The 13,375-nt window shown below is 40.2% G+C and overlaps 1 protein-coding gene across 2 annotated transcripts in view; it reads right to left on the reverse strand.

Moving 5' to 3' along the window:
* Positions 1 to 13,375, reverse strand: part of TBC1D4 (TBC1 domain family member 4) — a 210,545-nt gene that overhangs the window by 75,522 nt on the left and 121,648 nt on the right. For both annotated transcript variants that reach the window (XM_061133697.1, XM_061133696.1), the window contains exons 3-4: positions 10,957 to 11,046; positions 6,952 to 7,056 (exon numbers count right to left, since the gene is read on the reverse strand). In XM_061133697.1, coding sequence (XP_060989680.1) covers positions 6,952 to 7,056; positions 10,957 to 11,046 — 195 coding nt within the window. The remainder of the gene's footprint in view (positions 1 to 6,951; positions 7,057 to 10,956; positions 11,047 to 13,375) is intronic.

Consider the following 13,375-nt stretch of genomic DNA (forward strand, 5'->3'; position numbering starts at 1 on the left):
ACCTCCTGCATTGGCAGGTGGGTTCTTTATCACTAGCGACACCTGATATAATATCATGGGTAAAATAAAAAGCTAGTGGGAAATTGCTACATAACACAGGGAGCTCAGGCTGGTGCTCTGTGACAACCTAGAGGGGTGGGATGGGGGTGAGATTCAAGAGGGAGGGGATATATGTATATATATATAGTTGATTCACATTGTTGCATGGCAGAAATCAACAAAACATTGTAAAGCAATTATCCTCTAATAAAAAATTTTAAAAGACATCTTATTCTTCTGATATTGCTTAAAGGACAGTTCAAGCACCAAGTAGCCAGTGATTAGTCAGTTATGTTTTACCATAACTTTTTAAAAAGCTTATCAATAATTTCATATCATTCTATGTACAAAAAATGAATTATTCATAATCTGCTCTTTTATACTATAATTTAAAAAAATAAAGATTTCTAATGCTCAAAAATAAAAGCACTACATGTTTTAGTGACTTTGCATTTTCATTTCATTTGCCTTCTTATGTATTCAAAAGCAATTTCAATGACTTACAGATATTTACTATTTTTTTATACATATATTTTTTTCCATTTATTTTTATTAGTTGTTTTCTTGTTTCTCATTTATTTAAGGCAATGAAGGGGTTAATCATCTGTTTAACTTTCAGGTAGGTTTATTATTTGTTATTTGGTAATAATGTGATGTAAAAGGTGTCCAATGGAAATACTGAACTTTCATGATTTTTTAATCCATTTCTAGATGAAATGAGATCATTTCAATGGTGACTGAAAAGTAGCTATTGATTTCTCCCAGCCACAAATATTACTAAAATATTACTTCTAAAATTTTAAGTGTTTTACTTTGTTTTAATCTACCATTTTTTAGATGGCTTATAAATTCTATGATGGTATCAGAGCAACTAAAAGTTAAATTAGTACTATGAAGTTAAATTCCTTTCAGTTCAGTCACTCAGTCATGTCCAACTCTTTGCAAGCCCATGGACTGCAGCACGCCAGGTTTCCTTGTCCATCACCAACTCCCTGAGTTTGCTCAAACTCTGGGGAGTTAAATTAGTACTGCGAATAACTTAATTGTTTTAATTTAGATTCAGCAACAACAAAAAATCCTAGGAAGTGTTAAAAGGTTAACAGTAAAGGAATGAGTAACGAGAAATCAACCATATGGAACAAAAAAGAAAGTATACTTAGTGTGACTGACCATCAGGGAAAATTAAATTTCCAGAGAAAATTATGAGATGGAACAAAGAAAGCTAATTTATGATATTAAGGGGGAATTCCATAATGAAAATAGTGCTCATAAACATTTCCCTACCAAACTTAAGTTCTCTATAGCATTTAAGAATGAGAATCACAGAATATAATAAGGACTTCAAAAGATTATCTAGCCTAATTACCTGGGAAAATCTATACTCTTAACCCCACACAAAGCCTGGGTCTTGGTAAAGTGGATTTTGGGGGGGTTGATTTGTTTTACTAGTTTTACTTTCCCTGGATACTGTTGTGTGGATCTGTGGATCTGAGGAGATCTACTTTTTCTGTCTATGAACAGTAGTCACTTCCATTTTTTTCATACCTTTTAAACCACTTTTGGAGAAAGCAGAAATGTTATTTTCCAGAAATCTCAAATGTGGTTTGAGATTAAGCCACTTGCTTTGCATTATTTTACAAAAGAAGGAAGGGAGGGAAGGAGGAAGCAAGGGAAGGAGGGAGGGAGGAGCATCTAAACTTCCCGAGTAACCCTCCAGCGCCCATCTGAACTCTATACAGTAAGTCCCCTAGACAGGAACCCTTCAAGGTGGGAACTCTCAAAGACATGAACGTGCGTTCACACGTCAAATCATGTGAAGTGAGCACACATGCTTGGCGTACACTGTCACACGCGTCCACCCTCCACAAGTGGTTGCTTTTGTGTACTTTACTGCACATTACTGTTGTGAGCAACAAGGGGAGCTACCTAGTGAAGACCTGATAGAACTGCAGGCCCAGAAAAAAGACAAAAGACGAAAGGAAGAAGTAACTGAAGAACGGAAGAGATTCATGACACCAGAAATGGCAGGGGTATTTTCTTTATCTGAGGAGGCACTGTTCGTTTTTGAGACCTAGGACCCAAATGTAGACCGGTACACAAAGATTGCAGCAGCCGTTCAGAGATGCAATCCAGTGTTACTGTGTCATCTTATGGTGAGAAAAAAAAAAAAAAGAGCTATTACCCAGACATCACTGGATTGTCTGGATTGTTTTTTCAAGAGGGTAGATGGAATTGAACCCAGCAAGGAAGCAGAACCTGTGCCATCAGCGTGAGGCATGACTGAAACTGCAGCTTGCCGTCTCCTATTGCTGACGTCCTTCAGCTCTGCCATCTCCCACCTCCACTCCCTCCTCCAGACAGTAACTCTTCTCGCCTGTCCACTCGATGCCGGCCCCTGTGTGCCAGCTATTGTACCGTACTATTGTACTTTTCAAGGTACTGCACTGTAAGATAAAAAGTGTTTTCTTCGTTGTTTTTTGTCTTTTTTTATGTATTATTTGTGTGGAAAGTATTAGAAACCTATCACAGTACACTACCATATAGCCCATTGTGCTAGTTGGGTACATAGGTTAACTTTGTTGGACTTAGGAACAAGTTGGACTTACAAACACGCCCTCAAAATGAAACTCATACGTGTGGGACTTACTGTACTGTTTATCAATTCATAACAATCTCTACAAAGAAATAAGAGAAGAAGCTAGCTGCATATTCTCTGTGCTCAGAGTAGATAAGTCAGCATGTGCAGTTTTGCAATATTTTGTCTTTCACAACTACCAAGCCACATCAATCATAACATTGCTTAGACCGATATAATATTTGACTGCTTTATTCTACTTGTCAGCTGCTTGAACCATCTTCCTTTATACAGGAAATTTACATTTAATTTTTCCTGTAGCTTGCAATTCTGATGCCTCACCATTCAGTTAAGATGGTTATTGATAAAACAAGTAAAAAGGATTTCAAAAATTCCAGCATAGGCCCCTTCTTAAGAATAATGATGCCAGCACTAATATTCTGATGCAACTTCAATGTAATATGAAGACATTCTCAGCCAGTCTCGTCTGTTGCCTGAGCCACAGAACTTCTCAAGACAGAAAAAGGCAGCATGTTCCTAGTCTTTCGACTCTGACTCCCTGTTCTGAAAATTCATCCTGTGTTCATGAGGGAAAAATAAAAGTGCTAAAAAATACAAACAAAACAAAACTTGTAAAAGAGGTTGGAAATCAGAAGGTTTTACAGTTTTCCTCTTGGTGGAGGTTATCCAGTAATCAGAGATTTGTTGTTCTTCTTGTTAGCTGCCCAGTCATGTCCAACTCTTTGTGACCCCATGGACTGTAGCCTACCAGGCTCCTCTGTCCAGGCAAGAATACTGGAGTGGGTTGCCATGCCCTCCTCCAGGGGATCCTCCTGCATTGCAGACAGACTCTTTACGAAATGAGCCACTAGGGATGCCCTAATCAGAGATTAACCAGCACCTGTAAAAAGATTACCTGAAGTTAAGAGTAACACACTCTATCAATCAAAAAATACATTTAATAAGCCTCTGCTCTTCTAGAAACTATTGGGGGATACAACAACAGTAAGGACAGCCTAACCTTGTAGGATTCACCATCCAGTGGGGGTGGAAAGTTATGTGAACAAACACACAAGATAATGGATTTGCAGGAACTATTAGAGATCTATGAACAAGGTCAGCAAAAGCACTGACAACAAAGCAAGAAAAATGGGTCAAATCCTAGAAAAGGGCGTCAGAAAAGGTGTTACTAGGAGTTTATCTTTAAACAAGGTCCTAAAAAGTACATAGTGGAAAAGAAGGGGAAGGGGACTCAAGTCAGAGCAGAGCAAAGGAGGCCTGCTTCCCGTGCAATGAGGCAGGCAGGAAGAGAATGTGAAAACAGATACAGAAAGAGAACATACACGGTCTCCTTGTCTAGTAGCCGGGTGGACCCTCAAGGCTGGCAGAGCTGCATTCCCCACCTGATGGTATGGAAGCAGTGAGCCCTGGCTCTGGCCTCCTCTGACAGGCAGGCCCCTCACTCCATACAGCTAACAGTCAGCTCAGAATTTCAGCAGCACTTCTGTGAGCTGCACCACCCACGAATCTCCTTGATCTCATGTGTCCTGTGCATGAACATTTGTTGCTTCAGTAGCCAGCCAAATAAACGCAACCTCACATCAGAAGTCACAGCAGTCTCTGGAATCTGGCCTAGAGACAGCTAAGCGCAGGGGACAGCATGTGGGAGGACGCAGTGGTGAGAGGGAGAGCTTTCGGGGGGACTGGAGAAGCACGAGGTGGGCCCTTCTGCCATGCTAGACCATGTAGATTTTGTCTCTTAATAAGGAGGCATAAACTGGTCCTTAGTGAGAAAAAAACTACAACATAAGGTAGGACATAGACAGATGACAGATTAAACCAGTGGCAGGGAGACTAGTTAGGACACTAAGGCAATTGTCTTTCTAAAGAAGGTCCAGACTTAGATACCAGACAGAGGGAAAAAGGAAAGCGAGATGGACATAAGGGACATTCCACCTTCGAGTTTATAGCAAGGGTCCCCAACCGTGGGGCCACAGACTGATACCGGTCCATGGCCTGGTATGAACTGGATCTCACAGCAGCAGGTGAATGGTGGGCAAGTGAGCAAAACTTCATCTGTATTTACAGCTGTCCCCCATCACTCGCATTTCCGCCTGAGTTCTGCCTCCTATCAGATCAGCGGTGGCAAGAGATTCTCATAGGAGCACAAACCCTACTGTGAACTACACATGAGGGATCTAGATTGCATGCTCCTTCCTTTTTTTTTAGTTGGACGAAAACTGCTTTACAATGTTGTGTTGGTTCCTGCCATACAACAATGAAAATCAGTCATAATTATACCTATATCACCTCCCAGTTACAAGTCCTTAAAGAATTATCCCCAAACCAATTCCAGCCCCCATTCATGAAAAACTGTCTCCCATGAAACCAGTCCCTGGCGCCAAAAAGGTCGGGGACGCCTGGTTTGTAGGATTTGGTAAACAAGTGGATATAGATGGTGCAAAAGGATGCATTATGATTTCTAAATATGGAAGTTGTGTAAATGGAACAGTCAAAACAAACTATGACAGGTTTTGGAAAGATAGGAGAGGAAGGATCTGCAATGGAGGAAGAATCAGTCTTAGGAGGACGGACTGAGGAAGGAAGGAAGAGGGGCAAGTGGGGCAGTGGATGGGTGGGAAAGGGGGCAAGATTACCCTACATTCTCATTTTCTACCTAAGTCTTATTCAGTTGGCATTTCCCAGGATTGTGTCCTTGGCGCTCTTCAGCCTTCTCTCTTTTTCTTCCCTCTGTGTGCTCATCAACCCCCACACCTTCAATCATTCTTTACACAATAACTCTTAAATTTCTATCCCAAGCCCTAAACTAAACCTATATAATACAGTGGCCACTTGGATATCAACATGTGGTTTTCATTGGTATGGCTAACTGCCTAAAGTGAGAACAAAACTTTAAAAGGATCCCTTTTGGGTAAAAACTGTTGAGTGCTACATTCCCTAGTCAGAAAGTGTCTTGGCACCAATTCGTCTCCATTTCTTCATTATTCCTCAACTCAGTCAGTGTCCATGCTGGGAACACAGAAGGCAAGAGTTACTAGGGAGGATTTAAAATGGATGACCAACAAGGTCCTATTGTATGGCACAGGGAACTCTGCTCAATGTTATATGGCAGCCTGGATGAAACGAGAGTTTGGGAGAGCAAGGATACATGTGTATGTATAGCTGGGTTCCTTCTCTGTTTACCTGAAACTATCACAACATTGTTAATTGGCTATAGTTTTAAAAATGAGTTAGCAAAGAGGAGGGCAACATGCATTAAGGAAATGAGGAGAAAGCAGCCTGGCTTACTCTGTTGTAAGTGGTGGTATTTCCCTGGGGAAAATCGAGGGGGAAGATGTACGTCTAATAAATGCTGTGCTTCCAAGAATGGTAATGTATACATCTAAAGATTTGTGCTAAAATGGTTAGGAGAGGTAACTCAAGTGGAAGAGAATACGTAAAAAAAAATTTAGGGGAAAACATTGACATATTTTTAGTCACTCAGAACCATTTCCAACTTCGCCTTGCATATTTCTTCGAAAATTCTAACTGTTCCCATTAAAGGGGTGGGGTGAGGGAGTGAGAATGCTGGAGAGAAAAACTGGCTTCCAAATTCCAAAGAAAGAAAATCAAGGCTAAAAACAGACCATAAAGAAAGTGTTTTTAAAGTGAGGACAGGGGCTGATGAAATACAGAGAAAAAAACAAAATTGCTGTCTACCCTGTTGAAATAAGCATTATCTACTCTGAGATGTTAGAGCAACTGAGAGAATAAAAGGTCTTCTTTATCTTCTTACATGAGCAATGGAAAAAGTAACCACTCTTCTTCCACGATCAGGCTTTTCCTACCTTTTTAAAAAAATAGCCGACTCATTGGAAAAGACCCTGATGCCAGGAAAGATTGAAGGCAAAAGGAGAAGAGGGTGGCAGAGGATGAGATGATTGGATGGCATCATTGATTCAATGGACATGAACTTGGGCAAACTCCGGGAGATGGTGAGGGACAGGGAGGCCTGGCATGCTGCAGTTGATGGGGACTCAAAGAGTCGGACACGACTTAGGGATGGAACAAGAGCAACCACCACCTTTGAAAAATACTCCCAGTAGTATTTCTGGATTTGTTAAACTCAAGAAAATTATCTAGGTTGAAAAATTATCAAGATAATCTGGTTTTGTTCTTCTACTGTGGTTCTGCCTCAAAGAGCAGAAACTCATTCCCGGTTGCCCTCCGCTTTTTCCTCTGATGGCCATTCTGTGAGGCTTGGGTCTGTCAGGGACAAGTCTCCCATGAGTCAGGGGTTTGGGGAGGAGTCTGTGGACAACAGTCACCCCACTTACCAGAGACTCACTAGCACACTGGAACACGTAGCAGATATACTGGCTCAGTCCAGGCTCCGCGGACTCCCGACAAATAAAGCCGAAGTGATCAACATGCTTTATACCCTGGAGAGGGAAGAAGTGGGCTGTTTACAAGATTATGTCCATTTAACCAACACTATGGAAACAGTTCTGTGCTTTCACACTTTCATAAATTTCTCCCTCACAGCACTGCGACAGGGGACATAATGGCAGAGCAAACGTATATGGCAGACTTTTGATACATAAAATAAAGGGTGAAACCAGCTCAGATTACTTTCTTTCTGGCAAACACTCTGTGACTCAGGGCCACAGAAGGAAAAATAGGATGGCACGATCCATTGTCTCCTGTAATAAAACCACTACCGAGTGTTTGGCAGTAATGGAGTTTTCAATTTATTGGTCGTCATTGAGCAAGCAGTCTGATGATTCATCATAAGCCCTGTTCTTATTTACTTGAGATTAAGAATCATAAAACTGACAATGCTCTACTGAAATGGCATACAATTCCCTAAAGTATGCATTAGAACTACTAGAACATTTGTCTATTTATAGACATTCAAGAAGTCACAACTGTTAGAAGATGAATACATTAAAGAAATTACTGCAGATGTCAATGATCCAAATTCACCAATCTGTACTTTCTGAACATAGGCTAAATAACCTCAGTTACACTTTATAAAAAAATTCTGAATCATTTGAGAACTTCAATCAGCCTAAATTACATACACACCAATTAGCAGCCAGTAACACCCTGTGGTCTGGCGTGCTGCAGTCCATGGGGTCGCAAAGAGTCGGACACGACTGAGCAACTGAACTGAACTGAACTGAACTGAGCACCTAGTTACTTTAACAGAAAGCATGGTATTTTGAAAAGTCAGGAAAACCAAAAATTTAAAGTTGTCCTGCAATCACTTAAATTCCAGGGAAAAGAAAACAGGCTTTGGAATCAGATTTGTGCTTCCACCTTGGCTCAAGCAATTTACTAGGTATAAGATATTGTGATGTGTTGATAAAAAGTATCTTGGAAGTTCCACTTCTCATTATAAAATAGTAGTCATGGCACCTATTCCCAGAAATTTTTGAGATTCAGAACTAAGAAACATCTTAGTTCCTTGCATGTTTGATAAACAGTAACCACAATTCTTGTATTAATAAGCTTCACCATCCAATGGATATGGAAAAAGGAAATCAACTCTATAAAAAGAAAAAGTTAATAGGAGGAATGAAGTTATACAGTCCACGTTCAGTTCAGTTCAGTCGCTCAGTCGTGTCCGACTCTTTGCGACCCCATGAATCACAGCACGCCAGGCCTCCCTGTCCATCACCAACTCCCGGAGTTTACTCAAACTCATGTCCATCAAGTCGGTGATGCCATCCAGCCATCTCATCCTCTGTCGTCCCCTTCTCCTCCTGCTCCCAATCCCTCCCAACATCAGGGTCTTTTCCAATGAGTCAACTCTTCACATGAGGTGGCCAAAGTACTGGAGTTTCAGCTTCAGCATCAGTCCTTCCAGTGAACACCCAGGACTGATCTCCTTTAGGATGGACTGGTTGGATCTGCTTGCAGTCCAAGGGACTCTCAAGAGTCTTCTCCAACACCACAGTGCAAAGGCATCAATTTTTCGGCACTCAGCTTTCTTCACAGTACAACTCTCACATACAGTCCATGAGGTGAAAGTAAATACCATCTGATACAACTCATTCATGATTATAGAATTTCTTTGACTTGGGACTTCCCAGGAGATCAAGGTTAAGAATCTGTGCTTCTACATGAGGCATGGGTTCGATCCCTGATTGGGGAACTAAGATCCCACATGCCTGCACAGTGTGGCAAAAACCAAATAAATAAATAAAATAAAATGGAGAAATAGCATCATCTTAAGAAAAAAAAAATCTTTGACCAACTTGGCATTAAATGGGAAAAATGCATAGTACCTCATCAGCTCACCAAGTTTTCAGGCAGTGGCAATGTTCCAGTAAAGAAAACCACTCCCTTATTCCTCACGCTTGCCAAAAATCCAGTCCTACTGAGTTTGAAGAAAGAAACTTACATAGGGGTACATGTGAGGAGCCTGGTGGGCTACAGTTCATGGGGTCGCAAAGAGTCACGTCATGTCGTGTGTTAAAAAGTATGCCTGTTCCCAAATGCGGCCAATTCTATCAGTGCAATTCTGTGGAAAAGTAATAGGAGTTGGCCATGCAGTGAGGGGCAGAGATTAACCTGACAATTATTCTGATCAAAGGCCTTAACACAAAATTTCCTCACATTTCAGTCAATTCTTTTTCTTAATGCTTAATGTCAATACAAAGCTTGCTTTAAAAAAAAAAAAAAAGAAAGGAAAAGGAAAAATCTTGTTTGAACTGCCAGTTTATATATTTGGTTTGGCTGCTTCTTGTTTTCTTCTTTTTCAATCTTTTTTTTTTCCCCTTAAATGTTCAATGAGCATTGCTAGTTTTCTTCCTGCAAGAATTGGGGTGGGGCTAGGGAGACGCACAGCCTTTTCCAATGGCGACTCTTGCTCTGGGAAATAGGAAATACACAGCTTTGCACACAACTCTCAACACTGGGCCTGAGGCCCAATATACAGAAATATTCATTCAACATTTATTGAACAACTAAGCATTAAGCTCTGTCTTAACACATCTTATTCTCTGATGCTCTACAGCATAAGACACCCACCCTCACAGACTTTATGATCATACAAAGACCCCCCCAGGAAACATGTCGTTACACGAATGCTTAGTAAATACTATTTTTCAGTTAAAATGAATCATCTTTCTACCAAATTTTTTGTCCCTTAAATAGGAATTTAGAAATTTTCAATATATTCACCCTAGAGTCAGATACTGCCTTTCTCAATTATTAGAGAAGAAAGCTTTTATCTTCAGAACATAATTTTAGGTCTCCATATAATAGAACAAATATTAAAATAAAACACTAGAAGTGAAACTACATTAGCTGAGTCTAAGGGGAGTAATTAACAAGATGTACAAAAGGTTGTCATTTTCCAACAGAAGAATATCTGAACATCCTACTTATGGCAGTGTTAACTTCAAAATTCAAAAAAAAATTTTTTTAAAATAAGCAGCCTTGATTTTTCAACATTAAAATGTAGGAAAGGGCCTTGGCAAGATCTAAGACCCTGAAGGTACATCTACGGTACACCTATTAGGAAATAAGTTATTGCTTCTCTATTCCAGGGACCTCCTCAGAGGCATCCTTGCATTTTTAACTTTCCCATATTCGGATTTAGATACTCCCTCCATTCCAACATCTTCAGAAATTCTTCCTAGGTTTGCCATATAGTGAGGCAGCTCTAACTTTTGGATAGCTGTACTAAATTATTATATTACTATGGTACTTCGAATACTACTTTATGCCTGATATGACCTCAACCACATATAATTGTATTGATTATTTTTAAAACTTTCATATACACAGTATAAGAATTAACAACAAGTAAAAGGCCAACGATACATACACAAACCGTCTTTTCAAACTTTAACATTTACATCAATAAACTTGAAAGTACTAGTTCTCCTTTTATTACCTATTACGGTATAAAGAGCAAATATGACTCAGTGAATGCCAAAACCCACTGCCCAAGATTTTGAGGAAAACTAACTGAGAAGATATTTCCAAAAGAACTCACCACCACAAAAATTCCACTCACCCCTTTGATGAAGGGATGCCACGAGGAGACCAGGTTGATGACAGTGAGGACAAAATATTATGATACTGAGAGACCTGGACAGGATTCTGTTACTGGCAGAGACCCAAACACATGAACACTCTTAAGATAAATCCACTTGGCAAAAACCACCACAATATTGTAAAGTAATTAGCTTCCAATTAAAATAAATAAATTAGTTTTTAAAAAATAAATAAAATTTGAAGGGATTCAACCCCAGTTACTTTATGGTTAATTGAGAAACAAGCCTTAATTGGCTTCCTCAAATACTATAATCTACTTCAATACATACCTGGGAACAAGAAGAGATGTCTTTAAAATTCTTCTCAAGCACAACTGATTTAGTGTCTGGACTGATAAGGTTAATCTCAAACCGTCCAACCTTAAAAATAAAGCACTCCAATTAATTTCAACTTACCAAGAACCTAATATCTTACTTTACAATTAAATATTTGACTAATAATACAGATTCAAATGCTCTATACAGGAAATATGGGCTTCCCTGGTAGCTCAGCTGGTAGAGAATCTGCCTACAATGCAGGAGACCCTGGTTTGATTCCTGTGTTGGGAAGATCCAGTGGAGAAGGGATAGGCTACCCACTCCAGGATTTTGGGGCTGCCCTTGTCGCTCAGTGTAAAGAATCCACCTGCAATGCAGGAGACCTGGGTTGGATCCCTGGGTTGGGAAGATCCGCTGGAGAAGGGAAAGACTACCCACTCCAGTAATCTGGCCTGGAGAATCCCATGGCCGAATAGGAACCATGGACTGTGTAGGAATATACAGTGTCAATACCCAACCCCATCAAATTTACAACCTCAGTTATCAGGCATCTGAAAACATTTCTTCCTTTCATCTAGAAATCATGAAACAAGCTGCTCTTAATTTAAAATAAACCATTTTTTTCCAAATTAGAAATTGTCTTTTCAAAAAAAATGCAATCTTTCCTCACTTTATGTTTTCTAAAAATACCAATTATTTAATTATAATTTAAAATCTTACTTTCTCACAAAGGATCAACAGAAAGATATACTTGCAATTGGCAGATAATTTTTTTTTTTGTTTTTTAAATAAACAACCATTTAGAAAAAAATTAACAACATGGACTCTGGCTAGCTAAGAAAAAGAACAAATCAAGAGAGGAAACTCAGGGGACTTCCCTGGTGGTCCAATGGTTAAGACTTCACCTTCTAATGCAGAGGATGCTGGTTTGCTCCCTGGATGGGGAACTAAGATACCACATGCCTTGCAGCCAGAAAGCCAAAACATAAAACAGAAGGAATACTGTAACAAATTCAATAAAAACTTTAAAAATCATTCACATAAAAAAAAAATTTTTAAAGAAAGAGAGGAAACTCAGTTAATATATTACCAAAGAAAAGACACTTTAATCACATGCCTCGAGTTATCAAGAACAAAACAGAACAAAACAACCATGAACTTCTGATAAAGCAAATACTACATCCTGGGACTATTTACCAAGGTACACAGTGCAATTTCCTTCTTAAGGACTCTTTGCAATGGGATAAAAGGACCGTCACTCCTTTTTTCAAGAAAGCTCAAATCTGAGGAAAACTCTAATCCTCAAAGCTGAGGATTAATTAAAGAATCTCTACAGGGCATTGTTAGGAATTCAGTTCTTTCAAGTGGAACTGGACACTTTCTATACCCTGTACAACTTCCAAAACTACTTTTTAGAATTAAGAATCGTGTTTTACACCTATAATATAGCTTGCACCCAATCATTTTAACAACTGATCCAATAAATTATCAGGGCTATGATGTTTCCTAAACCTCTCCTTTGTATGACAGAGTAAATTGGTGTATCCTCATCTGAAGATATAACCATGAGTCTCTGGACTTTTCTTTTTTTCTCTCTAGAAAATTCTCTCTCCTTCAAGAAGACTCACACTCTCCTAGATTCACATCTTCAAACCCTTCTGACTTTCTGCAGTCATTAAAAAATAATAATAATAAATAGCAACATTTACTGAAGAATCATGTGTGGGCTGAGTCATGTCCAACTCTTTGCCACACCATGGACTGTAGCCTGCCAGGCTCCTCTGTCCATGGAATTTCCAGGCATGAATACTGGAGTGGGTTGCCATTTCCTACGCCAGGGAATCTTCCCACCCAAGGATTGAACCTGCATCTCCTGTTTCCTGCACTGGCGGGGAGGATTCTTTACCACTGAGCCATTTGGGAAACCCTAGTGAAGAATCAAACTAAGGCAAACGCTGGTGATGCTAAGACTGCTTCAGTAGTTACCAACTCTTTGAGACCCTATGGACTGTAGCCTGCCAGGCTCCTCTGTCCATGGGATTCTCCAGGCAGGAACACTGGAGTGGGTTGCCATGTTAACCCCCCAGGAGATCTTCCCCACTCGGGGATGGAACCCCTTCTCTCAGGTCTCCTGCATTGGCAGGCAGGTTTTTTGTGGTTGGTTGGTTTGTTTACCACTAGCGCCATCTGGGTTGCTGCTGCTGCTAAGTCACTTCAGTCGTGTCCGACTCTGTGCGACCCCATAGACGGCAGCCCACCAGGCTCCCCCGTCCCTGGGATTCTCCAGGCAAGAACACTGGAGTGGGTTGCCATTTCCTTCTCCAATGCGTGAAAGTGAAGTCGCTCAGTTGTGTCCGACTCTTCGCGACCCCACGGACTGCAGCCTACCAGGCTCCTCCGTCCATGGGATTTTCCAGGCAAGAGTGCTGGA

Source organism: Dama dama, chromosome 30, assembly GCF_033118175.1.
Source record: "Dama dama isolate Ldn47 chromosome 30, ASM3311817v1, whole genome shotgun sequence".
NCBI classification, from domain to species: domain Eukaryota; kingdom Metazoa; phylum Chordata; class Mammalia; order Artiodactyla; family Cervidae; genus Dama; species Dama dama.